Source organism: Amaranthus tricolor, chromosome 2 (genome assembly GCF_026212465.1).
Source record: "Amaranthus tricolor cultivar Red isolate AtriRed21 chromosome 2, ASM2621246v1, whole genome shotgun sequence".
In the NCBI taxonomy this organism is placed as follows: Eukaryota; Viridiplantae; Streptophyta; class Magnoliopsida; order Caryophyllales; family Amaranthaceae; genus Amaranthus; species Amaranthus tricolor.
In genome coordinates, this window is record NC_080048.1 from 15,115,182 (window position 1) to 15,140,492 (window position 25,311).

The 25,311-nt window shown below is 33.2% G+C and overlaps 4 protein-coding genes across 4 annotated transcripts; 1 reads left to right on the forward strand and 3 right to left on the reverse strand.

The window, feature by feature from the left end:
- Window positions 1–1,401: 1,401 nt before the first annotated feature.
- On the forward strand, window positions 1,402–7,428 carry LOC130805023 (probable transcription factor KAN4). Its single transcript, XM_057669620.1, has 6 exons — window positions 1,402–2,407; window positions 3,043–3,119; window positions 3,636–3,687; window positions 3,847–4,036; window positions 6,128–6,221; window positions 7,001–7,428. The coding sequence occupies exons 1-6, from the start codon at window positions 1,957–1,959 to the stop codon at window positions 7,166–7,168; spliced, it is 1,032 nt and encodes a 343-aa protein (XP_057525603.1). The 5' UTR covers window positions 1,402–1,956; the 3' UTR covers window positions 7,169–7,428.
- A 1,434-nt stretch (window positions 7,429–8,862) lies between these two features.
- Window positions 8,863–9,854, reverse strand: LOC130805583 (uncharacterized). Its single transcript, XM_057670363.1, has 2 exons — window positions 9,344–9,854; window positions 8,863–9,242 (listed from the first exon to the last, which is right to left on the reverse strand). Exons 1-2 carry the CDS (start codon window positions 9,852–9,854, stop codon window positions 8,863–8,865), a joined length of 891 nt encoding a protein of 296 aa, XP_057526346.1.
- Window positions 9,855–11,819: 1,965 nt separating this feature from the next.
- Window positions 11,820–12,857, reverse strand: LOC130805584 (uncharacterized). The gene has a single exon (XM_057670364.1). The coding sequence runs from the start codon at window positions 12,855–12,857 to the stop codon at window positions 11,820–11,822; it is 1,038 nt and encodes a 345-aa protein (XP_057526347.1).
- An 11,128-nt stretch (window positions 12,858–23,985) lies between these two features.
- On the reverse strand, window positions 23,986–25,097 carry LOC130805585 (uncharacterized). The gene is made up of 2 exons (XM_057670365.1): window positions 24,900–25,097; window positions 23,986–24,714 (listed from the first exon to the last, which is right to left on the reverse strand). The coding sequence occupies exons 1-2, from the start codon at window positions 25,095–25,097 to the stop codon at window positions 23,986–23,988; spliced, it is 927 nt and encodes a 308-aa protein (XP_057526348.1).
- Between the last annotated feature and the right edge of the window lie 214 nt (window positions 25,098–25,311).

The following is a 25,311-nucleotide window of genomic DNA, read 5'->3' on the forward strand; positions in this document are numbered from 1 at the left end:
TAACTCGGAATTCATATTTACATGTGAATATTCGGTTCATTTTAACTCGGACTATTACACTTTTGCTTTCTTTGTTTTCTCTTTGCAAAAAGTCTTTTAGATGTTTTACACATGTGGGCTCTAAGAATTGAATAAAAGTTAATAGTCGGAAGGATTATCTATTTCTAAACCACATGGGAAATACACCTGATTCTCTACACAACATTAATCAAAAAGCACTTGGTTCAAAATTTCCTTGCATAGAATATTCGCCAAGTCTTTTTGTGAGAAGTATATTGTTGAAATTTCAGATATGACTGCTCCTCACAAAGCGGGTAAAGGTCATTCTCGTCACATACAACAATGGAGCATCATTTTCTAGTTGACTTATTTATTGCGACAACAAATGCACTATTACAAGAACTCGATCATAGATTTGATGAAAACATGATTGATCTTCTAATACTTAGTGCATCTTTAGATCATAAAGATTCTTTCAAGTCTTTTGATATTGGCAAACAAATACTATATTAAAGACTTCTCCGATCAAGAAAAACTTCAATTTCTGTGTGATTTGCAACATTTTCACTTTGATGTTTGTAAGCATGTGCAATTTGAAAAGCCCGCAACCGTAGCATTATTATGTCAAAATAGACGGAAATAGGAAAATCAACAAGTTTCCACTTGTTGATAGATTCATATGACTTGTTCTAACTATCCCTGTTTCTACGGCAACATGTGAACGTGCATTTTCCGCAATGAACATTGTTAAGACTAAGATAAAGACAAAAATGGAAGTTCTTGTAATATCTATTGAAAGGGAATTAGTTGAAATGCTTACCGTTGATTCAATTATTAATGATTTTGTTCTAATGAAATCCCGAAGAGTGCGATTCAATTAACTATTCATGTAAGAACTTTAATTTTATTTAGTATATTTATAAGTATTATATTATTATTGGTCCCCCCTTATTATAAAATTTTGACTTCGCTATTGTGTACATGTGTATCTTTATTTTTGCTAGCATCATTTTATAATATGGATCACTGTTTTGATTTTGATACAAATCTTTTTTTAAAGTGGTTTTACATTTTTTTTCTTCTTATATTTAGTTTCTGAATCTTTAAAATTAATAAAAATCATAACAAAATCAAACGAAAAAAAAAAGATAACTAACATAAGAGAGTAGCATGAATTACTCCTTTTTATTCTAATATGAACAAAAAAAAAGGAGACATCAATATGGTCCTAGTGGAATGTTTAGAGAAAAAGATGAGGGCGGTGGGAGCTAGCTATACTTGAAAGGGATAATGGTGAAAGTGAAAAGTTTTGAAAAGCCAGTAGCTTTTAAGTTTAGTACTTTTACTAAACTCCATTGAATTCATTTAATTCCCTTGAAAGAATATTAATATTCCATAGAACACTACTCTTTTTGTTTTCTCGAATTCCAACCTTTTCCTTTCCCTTTCCCTTTCTTTTCTCTTTCTCTTTCTAAGTTTGATGATCTTTATCAAATCTCTGATGATCCCTCTGTTATGCGTCCTTAAATACACTACTGCCTCTGACCACCATCACTTTTTTTCTTTCCTTTTCTTCCCTAACTTTTCCTTCAAACCTTCATCCCAAGACTCCCCCTTTATTCTCTCCTTTTCTCACTAATTTCTTCTGACTACTCTCTGCAACTTCTCTCCTCTGATCTTTCTGTAAAACATTTACTTCACTCTCTACTCCCTAGTGAGAGAATTTCACTTTCTATCTTGAAAACCAAAACCTAAACGACTTATTAGAGTACTTCCTTTTCCCTTTCACTTTCTTTCCTTACTTTATTTACAGTTTACACTGTTCAGTTCTTAAAACCCATGCACCAAATCATAAGGTACTCATGATCTAATCAAAAATAATCACTCAACTTAGCCACCATTATTATTATTCTACACCAAATAAATTAATTAAACACTCCTTTATTTTCATCATCTATGGATCTCTCTCTAAATATTAGTCCTCCTTCTGTAATCACTTCTTCTTCAAAAGATATTGAACCAAAACGGGTCAACTTTTACAGTGAGAATTGGATAAGCTCCACTACAACGGATTCGGGTAGTAGTGTAATGAGTGATATGAGCTGCCATGAGGTGGTTAACAATAGTACTAATGTTCAAGACCCTAATTTTTTGAGCTTAGGGTTTGATAAAATGGGTCATTTTAGTGGTTCAAGCCCGTCTAATGTAGCCCCATTAAAAGGGTATTGTACTATTAGTTCATCTTATAATTACCAACCTCAGATCTATGGGCGTGATTTTAAGAGAAACTCTAGATCGACGATGACAAATAGTGTTAAAAGGAGTGTTAGAGCACCTAGAATGAGATGGACTTCTACTCTTCACGCTCACTTTGTTCATGCTGTTCAGTTACTTGGCGGCCATGAAAGTAAGCTAAGAGTTCTTTATATAACAATTTAATTAAACTAGTTTTCTGTCTTGATTTAATTTTTCTTAGGAAAAGCTATAAATAATACTCATAACTATGGCTTATTGATTCAAAATAACCTCAACTATTATTTAACTATCACTACACCTAAGTATTGAGATATTTTGTCTTGAACACTTTGAACATTCTTCTCAACCGGCTGTTTTGGTATTTTGATGAGTCTATGAGCAATAGTTGTTGATATATAAGATTATGTCCCCAATGCTAGGGTTAAATAATAATGCTTCTTATTCACTATTATTGTCCCATTTAGTTTAACACGTTTGCCAATATACTATTTTAATTGTATATATTTCTAATTTTTCTTGTTTGAAAGTTATAATCAATTGATATTAATTTGTAAAATTTATATTAAGAAGAATCAAATAAAATGACACTTTACTATATTTTAACCTATAGATTAAGAATAAAATACAAATAAGACTGATTGATGAATAATGTTCAAAAAACAAATGGGATAATAATAGTGAATAGGAGGGAGTAGTCGAGAGTATTTTGAGTGAATGAGTACTAATTGAGAGTATTATTTACAAATTTTTCTATTTCTTATTGAATTTAATTTTAATAACTTACAGGAGCAACGCCAAAATCTGTGCTGGAGCTGATGAATGTTAAAGATCTAACACTAGCACATGTCAAGAGTCACTTGCAGGTAATGTAATACATGATCATTCTAATGCAAGTCCGTTGTAGAGTTAGATGTAGGATTTTCATAGTTTTGTTCTATACAAGATTTCATGCAACCCACTTATTTAAACTCTGTCTAAACACGAATCACTTGACATTATAATGCTATGTTGGCTTTTGATGTTATATTAATAATGATTGATGAAACCCTTATATACTTTATGTTATTAAGGCTAGAAAATGTGTTATTTCAAATGCTTAATGATTTTACGGATTTTCCACAACCAAAGGATTTGATTAATACTGGAAGGGGTGCCATGTTGGTAGTAAAAGCTAGGAAGGTGAAAACAAAGAAAGAATAATCTTATCTAATGGAAGTGGGTGGGCCCTTTATATATATATATATATATATATATATATATATATATATATATATATATATATATATATATATATATATATATATATATATATATATATATATATATTTTGTTGTTAGTTTTGGTGTTAGCTAATTTTGTTGTATTTGTTGGGCATATAGATGTATAGAACAGTGAAGAGCACTGACAAAGCATCGGCAATGTCATCATCAGGTGATTTGGAGTTTCTTCTAAGTATTCATTCTCTAGTACCATTATTCCTTTTTTTCTTCCTCTATCTATTTGTTTTTTACGAATAACATCACCGGAATTCCATGTGTTTTTCTTATGTTCTTCTGACAAAGCAAAGGAGAAAATGGCTTCAATTTGCAGGTCTTAGTCAAGCTTTACAGGCAGACATGATGATGGGCTTAAACCAAAACAAGACTTCTGGGATTGAGGTGATGAGTAGACCAGGATTCATGTTTTGTGAAAAAGCTGATTTCAACCCTACTTACTCTCATAAAAATTCATCATCTACATTATCTCCTCATTCACCAAAAGAGTTTAAGAACATAAACTTGTAAGTCTTTTTTTTCACTTCATTTGGAGTAAAGTTGGAGAGAAATTTCTAAAGCAAAAGAAATTGAAACTGTTTATAAGTGGTGAGAAATGAATCCTAGTCCAAAAGTAGTGTTTGAGAAATCTTAAGCAATTAGATGATATTTACAAGTTTACAAGTCAATGGAGTCCTTCCTTCTATGACCATGTGGTTTTAAGATGATATATTCTTAGCTTATAAAATGTTTGCACATGTGTAATCTTAATTATTTGTTGGCATTTAAAATTAATCGTGTTTAGAAGACCTGGACTTATTATGTATGTTAATAAATAATCGGAAAAACACAAACTGCATACATTTCTTAAGCCAGGGTGATAAAATTTCAAAACTCAATATAGCCATAGGAGAAAGACTCCAATGACTTATAAAATGTAATATTTTTAATTTATTGATGTGAAATATATGATCCTAAGATAAACAATTCGAATCCTTATTATAAAAGCAAGAACACCAGTTTTTCAGACACACGTGACTTTAAATGTATTGTTGAAGTATGGAAGCTAGTGTTTACAAAATAATAAGCGTAGTCCATGTGAGAAAACTAGTCATTCCATATAATATGATGATGCCATGGTTGAACTTTCTTCATTTATGAGTAGTTTTATATTTTATGTTTTTTTGAAAATGGTGTTAATTAAAACAGTAAAACCCACGAAAGGTGGAGACACAATATGAATGCAAACACTCACAAGAAGACATAATAAATAGACATAATGTGTATAATCAAGATTCAAGAATTGTCTTGATGGTGGTGATTGTTTTTGCATTGGGTCCAATATTTTGTCTCGATGTATATGTTATATACATTGAGGTAATACGTTCATGAGTCTAGTTAAATGACCCACTATATTCATATAGTACCACAATATTGGAATATCACAATAGTTCGATTTCAAATTAATTGAATGTTTAATAATATTAATTATAATTTTATTTGTATTAATGAATGCTATTTATTGTTAAAATTGTGATTTAAAAAGCTTGCAAGTTAATAAATTCATATATTTCAATGTATTTATTTGATAAGACTTTTTTTATTGCTTTTTTGTGTATTTTAATTTTTATCTTTTTGGTTTGTTATACAAACAAATACTATATATTTTTAAATATATATATATTATAAGTCACTTTTTCTTTAACTGGATGATAAATCTATCAACCAAATGCTACAAGATATAATAAAAAGTAAAAAAAGTCGTTTGATAATTTAAATTTATTTTGTTAAATAGAGTTAAGCCCTAGTGATTTGATGTGTAATATAAAATAAAAAGTAGATCGTGCAAGTGTAACTACTCGTTAAACAAAATCTTTTCAATTGAGATATTATATTATTTTTAATAAACCTTTATGACTTTGAAATTCAAGAACAAAAAGCATCTATGATTTTAAGGTGAAAAGTGTTTGTTCTTTTATTTTGTTTTATCCTTCAAATAATTAAATATTATTGATGATATAAATTAAATCCCTCTTGTTTTTAAAGTCCATCCGTTAGATTTGTGAGTATTCAGATCCCCATGTTTGCGCTCAAAAAAGTCAAGTAGTAGGTTAACACGAATCTCAAAGTGCATTTGATTAGAGTAGGCTTTTGCAACAAAGTTTTGTTTACCAATATTCAAAGCTTGAAACTAAGTTAGACATCCATCTAGTTGTAATTCCCTTACTTTTCGTTAAAAATTATAAATTTTAATGAAAAATACTATTAAGAATAATAGTGGATAATAATTTTTTTTATAATTTCTTAATTTCATTTAATATTACATTTTTAAATAGTACTTCTTATCAAGGAATCAATTCAACCAAAAATTTAAGCTTTTGATTGAGTTGGTTTCTTAACATGGTATCAGAAGTCAAAGTGACAAGAGGTTACGAATTCAAATCTGAAATATTCGGCGCCTATGCACATTTATTTCTAATTCACTAAAATAAATTTTATTAAAAAAAATACCATAAATACGTGCAGACCACTTGATCATAATTTGTGGGAACAGGCAAACGAATACATATGTGTAATATTCTATTACTCAGCTAATGAACCATAATTTGTCTTCGCAGAAGTTCATGGTTATCATCTGTAGATGGAGATGTTCCGCAAATTAGCCGCACTTGCTCTCATTCTAATTCTAATTTCACATCTTCACATATAAAGGTACAACCATCTAGTCTATTGTCTCCTATTCAACATAATTGTCTTATTAAACTTTTAATATTATTTATTAATTATATTATAATGATTAATTTATAAATTATAACATAGTCATGTTAGATTTTACTTAATATAAAAATTATTAATATTAATTTTTTATAACTTTTGGTTATTCCCAATTAAACTTAGATTATTGCAACACTTTCACAATCATTTTCTTGGTATATAGAATAGCCTGTAATTTAAACCTTACATTCTCAAAACTCTAATAACTTTTTGGGATGATATTAGTGGGTCTTAAATATTACTCGTCCTAGTTTACAATAGTTACATTAAATTTAATGTAATTAGTTTACTTATTATATTACATTTTACAATTTTTAATGTTTTGTTTAGAAACAAGTATTTTATTTCAGATTATAGGTTTCAAATTGAAATCATAAAGGAATAATTTGAAAATGACAACATTTGAAAAGTCATTATCAAATTTTTAACTTTACATCCTTTTAAAAAAATGATAGAATTAGTTCAAATATAAAATTAAATTTTATTAAGCTGCCAAATACTTCTCGGTCAAAGCTAAATTTTCAAATAAAATCATCGTCATCAAACATAAAATATAAAAAATTCAAATGTAAAACAAAAAGGTCTAAATTATTAGATTGCATTGCACACCGCGATCTCTTGATTAAAGATGTATACGCAAAAGATTGAATTTCATTACATAATTATTAATTTAAAGAGTGAGATTGTTGTCTGATTTACTGCATTTTTTTTATCAGGAGAATTATTGTGAAGATGAAGTACTGAACTTAAAGTTATCAAGCAAAAAGCAAGGAGGGGTAGCTGATAATAGTTTGGTCAACTTAGAATTCAGCTTAGGACGATCAAATTGTCAAATTGAATCTGCTGAATCTTGCAATGAGATCGCTCTACTTAAATGTCAATAGTAATCATTAATTTCTAATATTAGCTTATGATCTTACAGTATTGACTGTTAGTTTTGTAGAAGTTTAAGATAAAAACAACTTAACGGAAGAAAATTACGGCAAAGAACTGATGCATTGTATGTTTTTCTCACACTAATGAAAAGATACAAAGGACTTTGAATAGAATTGCTAAATAAATAAGCTTCTTAATATTAAGCAACTAATATTTAGTGTCAAATGTCAGAAAAATGGAAGATAATGACTACTAAAAAATTACTAATTTAAGTACCTTTTTTAATTGATTACGAGCTAAAAGCTAAGGAAATGATAAAACCATAGTTTTGAGCATATTTCGACACATCTACTTGTTCTAAATTTTCTAATTTTCATTTTTTGGATCTTCTATCTATAATTTTGGGGCACACTTCTCTTTTCATCATAACGCATTTCTTGTCACATATTAATTGATGCACATCTCACCAATTACTCTCAAATGATGCACATTATCATCTACTTATAATGAAGTACGTACTTCTCTTCACATTTCTTATAGAGCACTTCTATCTATTCATCGCACTTCTCACCATAAAATGTAAAACAATGTTTCTTCTTTGGCTACTTAAGCAATATTTAGCTTTTCTTTTGCCTAACAATACTTGTATAAGTGACCAAATTTCTTTAATAAATATACTCTCAGCTACAAAAGCTCCTTTATTTTATTTATTTATTTATTTATTTTTTTTGATTTTCTTCTTCTCTCATTAATTTTTTTGAATAAGTCTTTGAATTGTCAAGTGAAGAAATTTTAGCCTTATAAAAACTTAAAATTGAAACTACAATTTTTTTAGCAAATTCTTTTACAAAGTAACCTATTTTGATTCACAATAGCCATAAGCTTACCCACATAATCTTTGATAGTGTCCGATTTTTTAATCCTTTTTACATTCAAAATTTCCTCATGAGGTTGAGTACATGTTTTTGTTTTTTTCACTACAAATAAAGTTGTATCTTGCTCCGCTAGCTTGACTACACCAAGCATCATTATTTGGAAGAATGGATTTGCTCTTTTAATTCTTCTAAACTTTCTTGTTTAACCTCTTTCTACTCCACATTACAATATTAGCATATCACAGATGAAGGTTAGAACAAATGTCTCTCAAATTAATGATCTTCATGCAATTTTTAACTTTAGCACGTTATTTAGTTACCTATTTATCGTCTAAATACTGAAAAAGTAAATTCTTGGAATATTGGTAATAACAAGTAATGTTCCATACATCCATGTGTAAATACAAGAACTACAAATTCTATCTTATACCTTACGATGATTATAGAACGTCAAACCTCCATTGTTTCAGTTTTTTGTCAATAAGTTTCATATAAAGTACTGAACCCAACTTAAATTTGTAGCTCAAACCAAAGTCTCATGAATACACTCTCTATCAATCTCACAATGAACGATGGAAACTAATTTTATGTCATTGATGGCAATTTCTACTATGGTAATTATTTTCTCATTCCTTCAAATTGAGGAAGAAATGACACATTGGACTATTCTGTTGAATCGCAATTAACGTCAAACCTTCTTTATTATTTTAAAAAGAGCCTATAAAATTACTTGCAATTTCTAGATTATCGTTTCTTTAAAAATTTGTGCTTGAAAAAAACAATGACCAACTCTAGATAGTGTTGTCTGATTTACTGCATTTTTTTAATCAGGAGGATTGTTGTAAAAATGATGTACTAAACTTAAAGTTATCAAGCAAAAAGCATGAAAGATTAGCATCAGTTGGCTGCTTTTCGTATGCTGATAGTTTGGTCAACCTAGAATTCAAATTAGGAAAATCAAATAACCTTGCTTTTGGTGTTTGTGGTTCAGTTATAGACCGAATAAAAGTAGCCCATTTAGGATAAATGCCATCGGTGAGATAGTAAGCCATACCGTATTGATTTCCATTCACTGTGAAATTGACAGGTGGTGCCCTTCCTTCAAACAAATCAACTAAAAGAGGTGATCGATATAGCACGTTGAGATCTTCATATGAAGCTGGCATCCCAAAAAAGGCATGCCATATCCATAAGTCATAATTAGCGACTGCTTCAAGAATTAATGTTGCAACACCAGCTCAACCTTGATATTTCCCTTTCCATGCTGCTGGCAATTCTTCGACTCCTAATGCATGCAATCAACACTACCAATCATGCCAGGGAATCCTTGTTCTTCACTAAAGGCCAATAATCTCGTCAAATCTTGTGGTGTTGGTTTTCTAAAATAATGTTGCCAAAATTGGTTGATTATTGCCTTTGTGATATGAGTGAGTGCTTTTTGTGCTGTGCTTTCGCTAATTCGGAGGTACTCATCAACTTGATCAGCAGCCACCCTGTATGCTAGCATACGAAGAGCTGCAGTACACTTTTGTAAAGCACTTAGACTTTTTTTACCAGTTGCATCAATTTTGGTAGTGAACCATGCATCGTTGTTGGAGATAGCTTTCATTATCCGTAAAAATACATGTTTTCTCATCCTAAACCTACGTTGAAACAATCGAGAAGAATATGTAGGATTTTCAGCAAAATAGTCATTAAATAGTTGGGAATGACCTTTTGAATGGTCTATTTGAATTCGACATTTTTTGTTGGTTCTCACTCTTGGTTGTAGTGTTGAAACAATATGAGGAATAGCGTATTGAAAGGCATAATCAACCATATTATCTACGGATATTTCATGATATACCACTAAGTTTCTCCGAAATTCACCATATACCACACAAAATGTTTTAATTCACCATATACCATTGAGTTTTCGTACGTTAGCACAGAATACCATGAATGACTACTGCCGTCAGTGTGTCGCTTGTGGTGAATTAATAATTCACAATATACCATTACTTTTTTTTCATCAAATACCATTTTTTTTTAAAAATATAGCCGTTGGAATTGTGATAAACAAAAGAAATGTCATACTAAACAATGCTAAGTAGCAAGCTTTCTCTTCCCCTTGTGTTGCATTCAGCTCATGCCTTTCCTTTTCAACTATAGTAAAAGACTGAAGTGTATAAACAACATATGACTTGCAAAATACGCTTCATAAAACCACACATCTGATCTAGGTTCATACGATCCATGGTTCAACCTGCCTGGTGAGACCACTAATCTTGAGAATTTGAAGCAATATATAACACTACTAGTCTAAGAATTGAAAACTTAATAAAATGCGCTTCCGTTACTATGAATCACTAGTATGGAAGTTAGAAGCCCAAGTCTAAGTAAAAATCTTGTATGAATTCTAGAGGAGTTACAATGCTACATATTGTCCCCCTGAATATTAGTTTGCAATGAGACTTGCTTCAAAAAGCCAACACACACAAAGGCAGGAAAAGGAAACAAGCTTCTTGGAAAGATTTGACTAAGTTCATTCAAAGGCTGCTCAAAGCTTCACAAGGCCAAGGAGATAATAATTATCAAGAATGAAATAACTAATTTATTGCTTCAATTTGTTTGCCCATAGCTCTAAAACATAGATCAAGATGGAGCAATCTTAAATTTCTTGTTGGACTCGCCAGTTTGTAATAACACATCTTTTTCTTATATTTCCCGTTTTTCTATCCATAATCAAGACTCTATTATTTTCCCCCAATCTCTTTTTCCCCTGTTTGTTTTTTATATAAAAAAAAAAACCAAAACAACCCAGAAGTTGAAGGTGGAGGTTGATTCTTTTTCTTTTGAAAATTTTCTTGGAATTTGGTTTTGGGGTTGTTTTCAATTGTTTATTCATTTGAAAATAATGATTTATTGGCTGAATCAATAATTATAGTCAAGGGTCTGCTCAAAATTGGGTTTAGGATTGAGGATGAAGATGTAAATGAATAGAGAGTTTCTTGAATGGAGAAGAAGAAAGATTTGGGGGTCAATTTTTTGAAGACATATGTTGTGTTTGGGGAAGTCAACCCTAACAATGGCGCCAGTTGAATGCGTAAGGGCATACTAGTAATTTACCACAAACAACATACTGACGGCAGTTGTCATTAATGGTATTCTGTGTTAACGTACGAAAACTCAATGTTATATGGTGAATTAAAACATTTTGTGTGGTATATGGTGAATTTCGGAGAAACTCTGTGGTATATCATGAAATATTTGTCTTATCTATTAGTTCATTCTCTTCATCAGAAGATGAAGAACTTGAAGTGGATGAGGAAAAATTGAACGTATAAAAACTCATTTTGAAGTTATACATCCAATTGGATGTGGATATGCATATATATAATATAATGCATGCCAAAAGGTGATGGAAATGTGAAGACTAATGCATGCCAAAAGGTGATGGAAAGGTAAAAACTAATGCATGCCAAAAGGTGATGGAAATGAAAAGACTAATGCATGCCAAAAGTTGATGGAAAAAAAAGAACTAATACACGCCAAAAGGTGATGGAAGGAAAAGAACTAATGCATGAAAACCTTACATAATTAAAACATCCTTTTAAAATTTTACATAATTAAACCATCATTAAAAACAATACATAATTAAAACATAATTAAAACATTACATAATTAAACCATCTACTGACGATTGTAATTCTGAAAGTATTGTCCAAGTTGAATCATCATATCAGCTTCCCAAGGCTAAAAAAGTTTCCTTTTTGCTTAATGTTTGACATATATCCCAATTCATTCAATATTCTTCCATTTGAAGCTGTTTTTGTTTTCTGGCTTCTTTTTGTTTTTGAAGTTCTGTCTTCTCCTTCATTATTTCTGAATTAAGTAGAAAACTTTCTCCAAATGTACTCAAAGCTTGAATTGATTGATCTACGACCATTTTCCCAGTCATGCGAGCCTTCGCCTTTTTCACACCCTCGGAGCGAGTAGATGATCCTCCTTGAGCTTCACTTGTTAGAGTTTCAGAATCTTCTTCCGTCCTTGATCTTTTCCCACTACTTTCACTACTCACACCACCAGTTGGTTGTTGATCCAATGGTTTTTTTTGATTACTTTCTACCACTTGCTTCCACTTGTTATACTTCGCTAAAATTTTCCATTGCTCAATCAAGTTAAAGTTACCGTATTTTCTTTGATGGATTAAATGTGCTTTTTTAAGGACATCTTCGTCTCTCGTGCCATTCTTCTTCCTTCTAAGAGCCTCGACATAACTTCCAGACCACTTCAAACATGCTGGAGCAACTCTACCCCAACGACATTTAAGCATGTCGGCGGTTCTGCGTGTGATTAGATGGGGTCGTTCCATCCTTGCTACTTCATAAGCTTCCTTAACTTTTTGCCACCTCACTCTTATCTTTTGGTTTGTGCTCACAACTGGATCTGTATTTGTGTTCATAACTGAACATATGAGAGCAATATCTTCAATCAAATCCCAACTTTTCTTTGAAGGTATAGGGGCTTCATCATTAGGTTGCTGTTGAGATGGTTGAACCAATTGAGTGAAGTTCGGTGGTGAACCAAATCGTGAAAGTAGATCTTGAAATGATGGTTGGGTGTAGAGACTAGCATCATGATAAACAAAATTTCCTCTATCTTCACCATATTGATCATCTTGATCATTTCCTTCATTTTCATCATCATCATCATCATCATCATCATCAACAACATCATCATACTCCATCTTATTTTCATCTAAACTTTCACCCCTTATCTGAGTTGAATAGTTATCAATATTAGAGTTGACATTGTGAGATTGATGATGGTGGTGAAACATAGTTTGAGAATTTTGGGTATTTTGAGAAACATAATAGGATGCATTTGGGATATTTTGAGAAAATGGAGGATTGAATTGAGGATTTTGATACTGAATTTGAGCACTTTGATTGTAAGAAGATTTTTTTCTTGTTTTTTTTCTTTACTTGGATTTCTTCCATAATTTGGGTTATTTGAATTCATATTTTTTTTTGGATTTTTGAAATGATTATTTTGGTTTTTTTTAACAAAAAAAGTAGGAAAATAAGAAGAAAATATGTAAATATAAAATTATGTCAAAAAATATTATAATTGGTCTCATTTTATAGATCTCGAAAAAATATAACCATTGCATAATTTTTTGTAAAAAAAATTAATTAAATACGAAAATAGCCGTTAATTACAATAAACGGCTATTTTTTGCAACAAATCAGAAGCCGCCAAGTGGAAGTGGGCAGCAGCAGGTGTCAGGGAGCCAGACTTGCTTTTTTCGCCAGCCAATCCCTACGCGACACGTGGCGTAATTTTTTAAAAAAAATTAGGTGACCGTTCAGCTGAACGGGTCACATGACAACCCACTTACTCAACTTTTTCCCAACCCACCCCAATTTAGATCACCATTAATAGCAAAATTTCAATTGTTGGGTCATGTGATCTAAAATTAAATCATCATAATAGATGCTCTTAAAAAAAAAGTCATTCCAAACTCCTCAATAATCTCCAATTGTGACAAGTTTTTGACATTTGCTGTTTGTAGAAAAGAGTCCTTTTCTTTTTTAAGTTCTTGTTATTTTTGTTTCCCTCTTCTTTACTCTTAAACTTACATGCCAATATTTATACTATTTTATGTTTCATTGATTTAGGAAAACATAGCTTTTATTTCTTGTTTCATTTCTTTTTTCTTCGCTACTATTACAATTACATTCTAATAAATATACAAAGTTCTTTTCAAAAAGATGTCTCCTCTTTGTTAACGCTTACACTTTACTTTTCTTATTTTTTAAAATCATATTTACACTTTAAGTTAAAGTCAAACATGCTTTTTTTTATGTTGAACAATCATGCTCAATGGTTTTTAAACAAAATTTTTTACGATTAAGGTGTTGGAAACAACTCAAAAAAAAAAAGTGTTAGAAAATACTTCACATGTGAGGAAGATCCCATATCACATTAAAATAATAAATTGTGGACTTGCATATAATGCTTGGTGGGTAATCTTCCTAATACCTTATGATTTTGGGAAAGAGTGTACCACATAAAGTGTATGCAAGTTAACGCTCATTACCCATGGGTTTATTAGCTCGAGTCTATGGGTTCCCGTTGGTGTGTTCACACCAGTAGGCCCACGGGTGATTATGTGACGAATTGTCACAATCTAAAAGCCGAAAGTTTGTAAGTGTTGATTTAGGCGAACAACATCCAATAAGTTTAGGTTGCACTTTTTTGGTTTTATAAGCCAGTTGAAAAGAACATACACCTAAGCCCATTAAAAGGCCATTGGGTGGATATTCTTTGAGTAGTCACTCTGGTCTTTTGTATGATTCCTTAACTATAATATGATAGCATTGCTCTGTTGATGCCAATTTTTCTGTATTGGGAATTAACATTTCATTTTTCATATTGTAGATAGAGAGATTCACACTTTGAAATTGTTTATTGCCCATGTAATGATCCTTCTTTATAAGATTGTAAAAAAAGCTCTAGAAAACAGGATAGAGGATATAATTATTTAGGGGGGGGGGGAGGGGGAGTGGATTTGCACTATATAATTAATTGTTTATTACCAGGGTAGGGCGTGCTGGTGGCTATAAGGAACTTGATGAGGAAGAGTTAGAGGAGACAAAGAGATGTCAGCGTGAAGCTGTAGAAGTAAGAAATAAATACCTGATCATCGTTGCTTTTGATGCATCTTTGGTAGATTTTACTAAGTAGTCATTGAAATTTTTTGGATGATGGGGAGATGTAGATGAGTTTGGCAATCTCAAGAAGAAGTTCCTTGTGAAAACACAAGCTGAAGAAGTTCCGGGTGAAAAATAAGGAAAAATCAAGAAGTTTCGTATGACAGGGAGATGTATGATGAGTTAGTTTTGTAGAATTTTTAGAGGAAAAAAATCAAGAACTTAACTGAAATGAAAGCCTTAAAGAGGTTTAACAAGGAAAAACAAGATGATAAATAAAAATCAAAAACAAAGGAAAAGGAAAAGGGGCATAACGATATATGAGTTATCTTGGATACGTCCCCCTTAACGAGGGTTTTATTTATAATTGAATTTAACAATACTATGTATAAATAACCCCTCACTATCTTGAGAACAACCTCTCAAGATCGCAAATACTAACACAAAATAAGAAAAGCTCTCTTAGTTTTTACCCTAGCCCCCTTACAATGAATTAGCCCTCACTACAGTGGTGTTGTTGGGGTGTGTTTATACGAATGATGTATTCCGTTTATATAGAAGGCATACATTTTTGAACCCTCACATTAACACTACATCAATGTAAATAAATCCTACAATAAAGCATAGCAATAACATTAGAAATTAAGCCCCCTTAAACGCCCAGAAAACATACCAAACTAATCGTTAAAGGATCCTAGGCACGCTGCTCGTTCAAGTCAACCCCTTACTCGTTCGAGCAGCCTTGATTCTGACCTTTTGCTTGCTTGTGCTACTGCTTCTCGGATGAGCACATGTCTTACTCAAACGAGAAGCTTGTGTTGCTGCCACCTAATCTATCTTTGCGTGTTTCCTTGTTCGAGCAACTCACTTCGCATGCCTTGTCTCATTCAAGGCATGGTTTCATCCCTTAGTGAAGCCTCTTCGCCACACGTTGATCACCTCATTTATTTCCAAAGCTTAATTCACTAAACTCGACTCATCCTCACTATCTTTCTTCAAGTATATGACAAGACATTTTTAATTATATGTTTAGTCATCATTGCTGTTAAGAGTTTTGGCACTTACACCGACAATCTCCACCCCCCCCCCCCAAGTCCAACACTCTCTTTATCCGCAATTGTCACTTTCTTAAGTGATTCACACATAACACCATCATCAAATTTGTATCCTAGGAAACCATTACCAACTTGTAACTTATACAAGTTGTTGTCACCTGCTTACCTTTTATGAGTACAAACTCCCTCTAATGACCTTTAAAGTCCCTCAACTAGCTTGAAAATACATCCCTTATAGCCTCTAATCTACCCAATGAAATAAGTTTCCTTTCAAACTTAGGTACATACCTCACATCACCAAACCTTCTCTTGACATTGGCCTCCATGTTTCTCAATGATAACCTCTTAAATACCTTCTACTTTCCCCCTCTCATCATTAGGTAAAGTAACAAGACCTTCATCACGCATTCCACGCTTAGAAAATTTCTCTTTTTCACAACATATGTGAAATGAGCATCCAGATTCAGTTACCCATTTCTTATTATGAACCACCCCCTCCCCCCAATTAACTAAAAGAGTCCCATCATACTCATCATCATCACCCACAAAGCCTAGAGCGGCATTTCCGCAATTCTCATTCTCTTTTCTCCCTCCATCGCTTAAGCTTCTTATTCTCTTAAGGTCCTCTTTCATCTCTTTGCACATCATTTGTTTATGCCCCTTTGTCTTATAATAGTAACTCTCTATGTCATTAAGGTCACCCCTTCCTTGTGACTTTCCCCTTCCTTGATATTCCTTCTCCTTGGTTCTCCCTCTATTAGAACCCTCACTATACAAACCATCGCCAATTCTTTTTTCTTCCCACTCTCTTCTCACCATGAACCTGTCATTCTCTCTCAACGTTGTCAATGCTTGATCAAGAGTGATAGAGTCCCTACCTATGAGCAATGTTTAGACTATATTTATATAGTCCTTGGGAAGTGAAGTCGGAAAGAGCAAGGGTTGCTCCTCATCCGTCAATTTTTCATCGGCATTCAACACTTGGCACACCAACTTATTGAATGTAATTATGTGGTCTTGCATTGTTGTATCTTCATCCTTATGAGTAGATACAACTTCCAAACTCATCACGATCGGTCTCCTTTTAAGTAATGATACTTGATTTCGGGTGCTACGGAAAGCCGGATTGTGCTTATCGCCTTCTTCTTCATTGATGTTCATTTTCCCTCCTCGATATGATTTGGACCCTCCTTATCAAGAACATCATAGATGCCTATATGAACAAATAATCCACCACAGAGCTTTTCAATATTGCAAAGTTAATTCTCCCATCAAATAATATAATATGGAACTTTTCCCCATTACTCATTTTGTTTTTCTTACACAATGATCTCACTTTCCCTCACTAATTTGCCCAAGACGCATTCCCTGCTTTGATTCCAATTGAAATGAAATATTTAAAGAGCTTTAACAAGGAGAAACAAGATGATAAGCAATAATAAAAAAACAATGAAAGAAGGACACAATGATTTTATTTATAATTGGATTCAAAAATACAATGTATAAATAACCCCCCACTATCTTGAGAACAACCACTCAAGATCGCAAATACTAATACAAAATAGGATAAGCTCTCAAGTTTACCCAAGCCCCCTTACAATAAATTAGCCCTCTCTACAATTGTGCTGTTGTGATGTGTTTCTATGAATGACGTATCCCCTTTATATATTAGGCATCCATCATTTTAGAACCCTCACATAAACACTACATCAATACAAATAACACCTACAATAAAGAATAGAAATAAACTCAGAAATTAAGTCCCCTTCAATGCCCAAATACGTACCACAATAAATCGTTAAAGGATCCTAGGTAAGCTACTCGTTCAAACCAACCCCTTACTCATTCAAGCAGCCCTGTTTTAGACCTTCTATTTTTCTCTACTACTACTGTTCGGAAGAGCACATGTGTTGCTCGAACGAGCAGCTTGTGCTACTGCCTTATGACCTTTGTTTACGTGTTGCCTCGTTTAAGCAACTTACTTCTAATGCCTTGCCTCATTCAAGGCAAGGTTTCACCCTTAGTGATGCCTCATTTAGGTCATGTTGATCACGTCATTGATCATCTTAAACCTTAGTTTTTTACAACTCAACACATCCTTCCCATCCTTCTCTAAAGTACATGACAAGGCATATTCGATTATATGTTCAAAGTCATCATCGTTGTTAAGAGCTTTCGCACTTGCACTAACATCAACACAAGAAAGTTACGGAAAGAACTAACGCATTATTTTTCTCATAGTAAAGAAAGGATACAAAGAACTTTAAATAAAATTGCAAAAATAACTAAGCCTCCTAAAACAGCGCAACAAAATTGGTGTAACTTACTGACGGTTAAAGAAATCCACTAATACTACTACTAAGTCATTACGTAAAAAACTAACATACACATTTATTTGAAAAAAAATAATTACCAATATTAGCTAAAAACTAGAGAATGATAAAACCACAATTTTGGATCATCATTCACCACATCTACTTGCTCAAAATTTTCTCTTTATCATTTTCATGGAGCACCTGATCTCTTTATAATTTTGGGAAGCACTTCTCTTCTCATTATAACATATTTCTTGTTACCATCAATTGGTGAAATTGGTGCACCTTTCACCAATTACACTCTATTGATGCACATTACCAACTTACAATGGATCACTACGTTTCTCCACATTCTTGATAGAGCACTTCTATTTATCCATTATGGTGTACTTCACATCATAAGATCTAAAACAATGTTTCTTCATTGTCTACTTAAGCCAAATTTATCTTTTCTTTTGCCTATAATTATTGTCTAAGTGAACAAATTTTTTACAATTATCATATTATATTTTTCTTTACGCTAGCAATCATTTTCATCAAGGCCACACCTTTTGTAATTGCCGGCACTAAATGCTATCTTTTCCTTTTGCAAATGTACTCTTAGCTATGAAAGTTCTTACATTTTTTTTTATTTTCTTCTTATTGTGATACCCTAGATTTAGTTTGAAAAAGGATTGATAGAGTACTCATAACAACAAGGTGCATCTTTTTTCATAGAGCTTAATTGCTAAGAACTCCATAGTTAAGCGTGTTTGGTGGGGAGTAATCTTAGGATGGGTGACCTCCTGAGAAGTTTTCCTAGGTACGCACGAGTAAGGCCAAAGTGCGTTGGAAAGACTTATGTTGGTCTGTGGGGCCAACTTACAGTCTCCATGAGAAGTTACTGGCGTTCCGTTGGGCCGGGGTGTTACAAATGGTATCAAAGCAACCTTACGACCGTGGCTGATTGTGTGTTCACTGCACCTAGAAGGGGAAAAGATTCTGAAACTATGTTCAAACGAGAACGTTGTATTCCTAAGTGGGGATAGGTGTGATACCCTAGATTTAGCTTGAAAAAGAATTGATAGACTACTCATAACAACAAGATGCATCTTCTTTTCATGTGAGCCTATTTGCTAAGAACTCCATAGTTAAGCGTGTTTGGTGGGGAGTAATCTTAGGTTGGGTGACCTCCTGGGATGTTTTTCGAGGTACACACGAGTGAGGCTAAAGTGCGTTGGAAAAACTTGTGTTGGTCTATGAGGTCAGTCTACAGTCTCCATTGGCGGTCCGTTAGGCTGGAGTGTTACACTTATCTTGTAAATTTCCTTTAATCAACTGCACTTAGGCTATTTACCAATCCTCCTCAAGTTATCTTGGATAAGTCTTTGAATTGGCATGTGAAGAAACTTGAAAAATTGAAAAAAAAAAAAAGATTATTTAACAACTTAATTCCAAAAATAAGCTATGTGAAAACTTATTTCCCAAAATAAGCGTCCGTACATTCAAGCCTAGGTTCGACAAGAGTCGCTGTTAGTAACAGCGAAAGAGAAAAAAAAAATATTAAAAGCCCAAAGTCGCTGTTACTAACAGCGACTTATAAATAAAAATTAAAAGCCCAAAGTCGCTGTTACTAACAGCGACTTAAAAAAAAAACAAAAAAAAAAAATATTTAGGTCGCTATTAGTAACAGCGACTTAATGCATTTTAAGTTTTCAGTTCACCTCAAAGTCGCTGTTACTGGGTGGTTAAGGTTTTTTATTAAATGTTTACTGTTCTAGTACACTAATAAACCATGCATTTCTTTGTTTTTTATTAAAGGTTTTTTTATTGAAAATAGTGGTAAGTTTTGATTTATCTGATCCTTTTACTTTATTCAAGGAGGGATTACACATCTCATTCTCTCCATATGCAATCCTGGAACTCTATCTATTGGACAAGTTCATTCATGCCGATACAAGCATGTACAAATGGCCCCATCTTAGTATTTCCCTTTGTATTGTCTAAAATGTAGGTTACGCTGCTGCACAAACTTGGTCATGTCAAATGGGACATGTTGCTGTTACTAACAGCTACAAAAAAAATTTTTTTTTTTGTTTAAATCGCTGTTAGTAACAGCGACTTTGGGCTTTTAATTTTTTTTTAAGTCGTTGTTAGTAACCGCGACTTTAGACTTTTAATTTTTTTTCTCTTTCGCTGTTACTAACAGCGACTCTTGCCGAACCTAGGCTTGGATGTACGGACGCTTATTTTGAGAAATAAGTTTTCACGGAGCTTATTTTTGGAATTAAGTTGTTAAATAATCTTATTATTTTCAAATTTTCAAGAAACTTTAGCCTCATAAACACTTACGATTGAAACTAAAATTTTATCTATAATTCTATATTAGCAAATTTCAAGTAACTTATTTTAATTCACAATAGCCATAAGCTTGCCCGCATCAGCATTTGATGGTGTCTTTCCTTTACATTTTAAATTTCCTCTTGAGGTTGAGTACGTGTATTACTTTTTTTTTCATTACCAATAAATTTGCATTTTGCTCTGTTATTTTCACCTTTCTATGCCCGTTTTAGCTTGACTACACCAATCGTTGTTATTAGAATAATGGATATCTTCTTGTATTTCTTCTAAATTTTATTTTTAATTTTTTTTCGGCCCTCATGACAATATTAATATATCACAAATTAAAGTTTGAAAAAATACCTCTCAAATTGATGGTTTTTATGCAATTTTTGACTTTGGCATGTCATTTACATACCTAAATGAAAAAGTAAGTTCTTGGAGCACATTGGTAGTAACAAGTAATGTTTCATACTTCCATGTGTAAATGCAAGACTAAGAAGTCTCTCTTTGCAGTTTGATGCACAAGTATAAGAACATAGAGACTCCTTTCTATCCGAGATTCCTTTCAAATATTTCTATACCTTAAGGCGAGCATAGAACATCAAACGTACATCGTTTTACTTAACCCAACTTAAATTTGCAGTTAAAACCAGTCAACTTAAATACACCCCTATCAATCTGACAATAAACGATGGAAACCAATTTTTTGTAATTTACCATGTAGTGGCAGTTTCTACTATGGTAAAAAAATTTTCTCAATCCTTTAAATCGTGAAAAAAATGATACGTTAGATTATATACTGAAACGAACTCAAATAACGTCAAACCTCCTTTATTTGTTTCTATAGAACCTTTAGATGAAAAATCAAATGTTAGATTATTGTTTCTCTGGTGATTTGCACCTGGAAAGAAACAATGACCAAACTCTAAATTTCTGCATGCTTAAAATCTACAATTATTATATAATAGTTTAGCTACTGGATCTTGATCCTAATGTTAGTCATCTCACTATTCGCCTCCTTTTTACAGAGAATTTTATGACTGGATATTGAGCAGGTGTTTATCGTGAAAAGTTAGTGTTAGGCTGGAAGGCGTTCAATTTTTTTTGTTATGCACCTCATTTTCATATTTATAATCCAATGCTTTTCAAGTTACAAAATGATAATGTAAATATAGTCTCCCACAGTGATATTACCCAAGTGAAGTAGTCTTCAGCTTGGTTGGTTAAGCATAGCATCTGTATTGTCTTTGATTTTGGGGTTTTGAATGTTCAGACCTTTTTGTTCTTATATTTTGATGACTAGTTTGGCTGTATAATGCAGGTTGCAATTCATATTCTCAATATTGTAGCCCGTTTTGAGCCAACTTGTTATAAAGATTATGTGGCTCATATTAAGGACTTGTGTTGCATTTTCTATCTTTGTAGTAAGTGTTGTAGTGTTGGGTTGTGGACTTATGCTTTTGTGTAAATTATGTTTTGGTGTAATTCGCAGTATATAATTTTTTGTTTTGTATAAATGATTATTTTTTAAATCTATTTTTGTACCGTATTTAAGTCAACTTTGTTTCTATCAATTAGTACATAGTGGTGTTTCTATCAAGTTTCAATAATTATAATAATAATAATAACGATAACAATAACAATAACAATAACAATAATAATAATAATAATAATAATGTTATGGGTAACATTTTATTTGTTTATTTATTTATTTCTTATATTTATATTAATCCTGTAAAATTACTTTTATGCCCCTTTGACTTTAATTTTCGTTGACCTTGATCCCTTGTTGACCTTGACTTACAGTCCACAAGCTTATATGACTTTTCCTTGCCCGCAGAGTAAAACTACCAATAACCCTAACTACTGGTCCAACTTCACTCACTTCCACTACCCACTATGTCATCCATGATCCTCCTAAGATAATCACCCATTACTCCCATCACCTTCATGATATCCCATGATTCCTCTATACCAAGACTATTATAAATACCTCTTACAAAAGATAGTTATTCTTTTAAGTTTACACATTGTCTACCGAAACTCTACCCAAATTTACAATCATACTCTCGATTAACAGACCCAATTACAAAATCCTCTCTCTTCAATCATCTCTATAATTGTTAATCTTGCATTCGTTATAGTGTCGTTTCTTGATTTCTACCTCCGCAATTGACTTGACCGTCGGAGGGGCTTTCAGGGAGATCACCCCCGAACAAACCTAACACGTTGTGGTGCAGTGATTACAGTTACTTCTGTGGAGGGATTGTGTCACACTTCCAGATTGTTAACAATTGACTTCTATAGCGCTTCATCTTCGAGTACTTTTTAAGTGTCTCTTTCGCTTCCTTGTTTCATCTCTGAAACAGTTTGTCGTCGTCTATGGGGAGGTGTTATAAATACTTAACTCGAACAATAATCCATGGCTCCCAAGAAGAATCCTACACAAACTGCCGATGTGCACAGTACAGATATAGATAATTCAGCGGGTCAAGGAAACAATCAAGCCCTGACTCGCCGAGATTTGGACATACTGACACATAATCTCACCAGTTCCTTCACGGGCCATTTTAAGGGCCAATAACACTGCCTCCCGGCATCAGGTATAGGCCGGCATCGCAAATCAGATCAAAAATCTCAAAGAACGGATCGAACCAAGTAAAGATGCCTCAACTCCCAAAAAGTCTAATAATGGGGACACAAAAATGCCACGCTCCGGCAAGAGGAACAAGAGGAGAGAAAGGTCAAAACTTCGCAAAAGTCTGATTAAAGAGAAATTGGAAGAACAGGGTGAGTCTAGGTCTGAGACCCAAGACGCATGAAAATATCTAGAGAATAAAAGGCTAAGACAATCAGAGAGTGTCCAATCATTGGTGGATAAAAAGCGGGAGGAGAGGAAGATGATGCGGCTCATCGAATATAGTCAACTAGTTAGCCCCATCAAGACTCCGCAAGCGGACTTTAGCCGGGGCGGCCCCCTTAAGGCCCCCATGATGCTAAAATCCCCGCTATCCGCTGAAGTTTTAACCACTCCCAACTCGACAAAGATTAAAGTTCTAAACATGACTGCTTTTGATGGAACCATATGCCCAGAGAGCATATAATGGCGTACAAAAATTTAATGCTACTGTACACCACCAATCCAGCGTTATTGTGTAAAATCTTTCCAACCACGCTAACTCGTCTTGCATTAATATGGCATACTTCGCTTCCGGTTGGAAGCATCAATATGTTTGTTCAGTTGGGTCAGGTTTGATTCCCTCATGTCCTATAATGAATCCTAAGAAGCTCACTTCTCTCATCAAGAAACTACATTTCTCTAGTTTACCATATAGTTTTTGTTGTCTAAGCACCTCTAACAATTGCCTCAAATGTAACATGTGTTCTTGTAGTTGTTTGCTATAAACAAGGATGTCATCCAGATACACTACTACGAACTTACCTGGGAAAGGTCTAAGAACTTCATTCATGAGTCTCATAAAGGTGCCTGGTGCTCCTGTGAGTCCAAAAGACATAACTAGTCATTCATACAACTCATACCTAGTCTTAAAAGCAGTTTTTCACTCATCTCCTGCCTTCATCCTGATTTGGTGGTATCCACTCCTAAGATCCAGCTTACTAAACCACTGAGCTCTTGCCAACTCATCCATCATGTCATCAATTCTTGGTAATGGAAACTTGTATTTTATTGTAATGTTGTTAACACTCCTGCTATCTACACACATTCTCCAAGTTTCATCTTTCTTAGGTACTAAAAGGGTGGGAACAACACATGCGCTCAGGCTTTCTCTAACATATCCTCTATCCAACAGCTTTCGAACTTGTCTTTGTAACTCTTCAGCTTCCTTAGGGTTAGTTCTATATGCTGGTTTGTTTGGTAGAGAGGCTCCTGGAATTAAATCTAGTTGGTGTTCAATGTCCCTTATGGGTGGTAGTCCCTCAAGTAGTTCTTCAGGGAACACATCAATGAATTCTTGAATCAGTGGTTCTACCTCTTTAGGCAAGAGATATTCCTTTAAGCCAACTTCCTTAGTGAACAAAATCCAGCCTTGTCCCTCTTGTTGTTTCTCTTTAATGTAAATTTTCCAACTGATCAAATTTATAGGATGTCTATTCTTAGGTGGAGGTATAGCTTTATGTGGAGGTAAAGGTATTAAGTCTTTCAACATCCCCTCATGTTTCAAAGTACACACATTAGTATACCCATTTTGTATAACCCTCATGTCATATTGCCAAGGTCTACCCAAAAGAATGTGACAGGCATCCATGTCCAAGACATCACACAAAACCTAATCATGGTAAGACCCTATAGTCAAACTAAGGAGACTTTGCTTAGTTACTGAACCACTTGCCTTATTATCTAGCCATTTGAGCTTATAAGAATGAGGGTGAGTTTGAGTGGCAAGTTTTAACTCTTAAACTAGATCCTGGCTCACACAGTTAGTTTCACTTCCCCCATCTATAATAAGGTCACAAAATTTGTCCTTAATCCTGCATTTAGTTTGAAAGATGTTCTCTCTTTGATCAGATTTCTTGGTTCTAGGTCATCATCTGCATCAGATGTATACTGGGTTATGACTCCTGATTCTTTTTGAATGTAAGTGCCATCAGGATCCTCTTCTACATTTAAGGGTCCTATTTCTTCCTCTTTTCCATCAATAGTAACTAGCATAATCCCTATTCTAGCCTCTCTCTGATCTCATTCCCTTCTTGCATAGTGAAAGCTCTGTTGTTTGGGCAATCATTTTTGTAATGGCCATGACCATGACCATGGCACTTAAAACACACTACATTCTTATTAGGTACTATACCTTTCCCTTTAGGTTCCATACTAGTGTTATTCTTAGGATTTGACACAGAACTAGAATTCATAGGGTTTGACGATT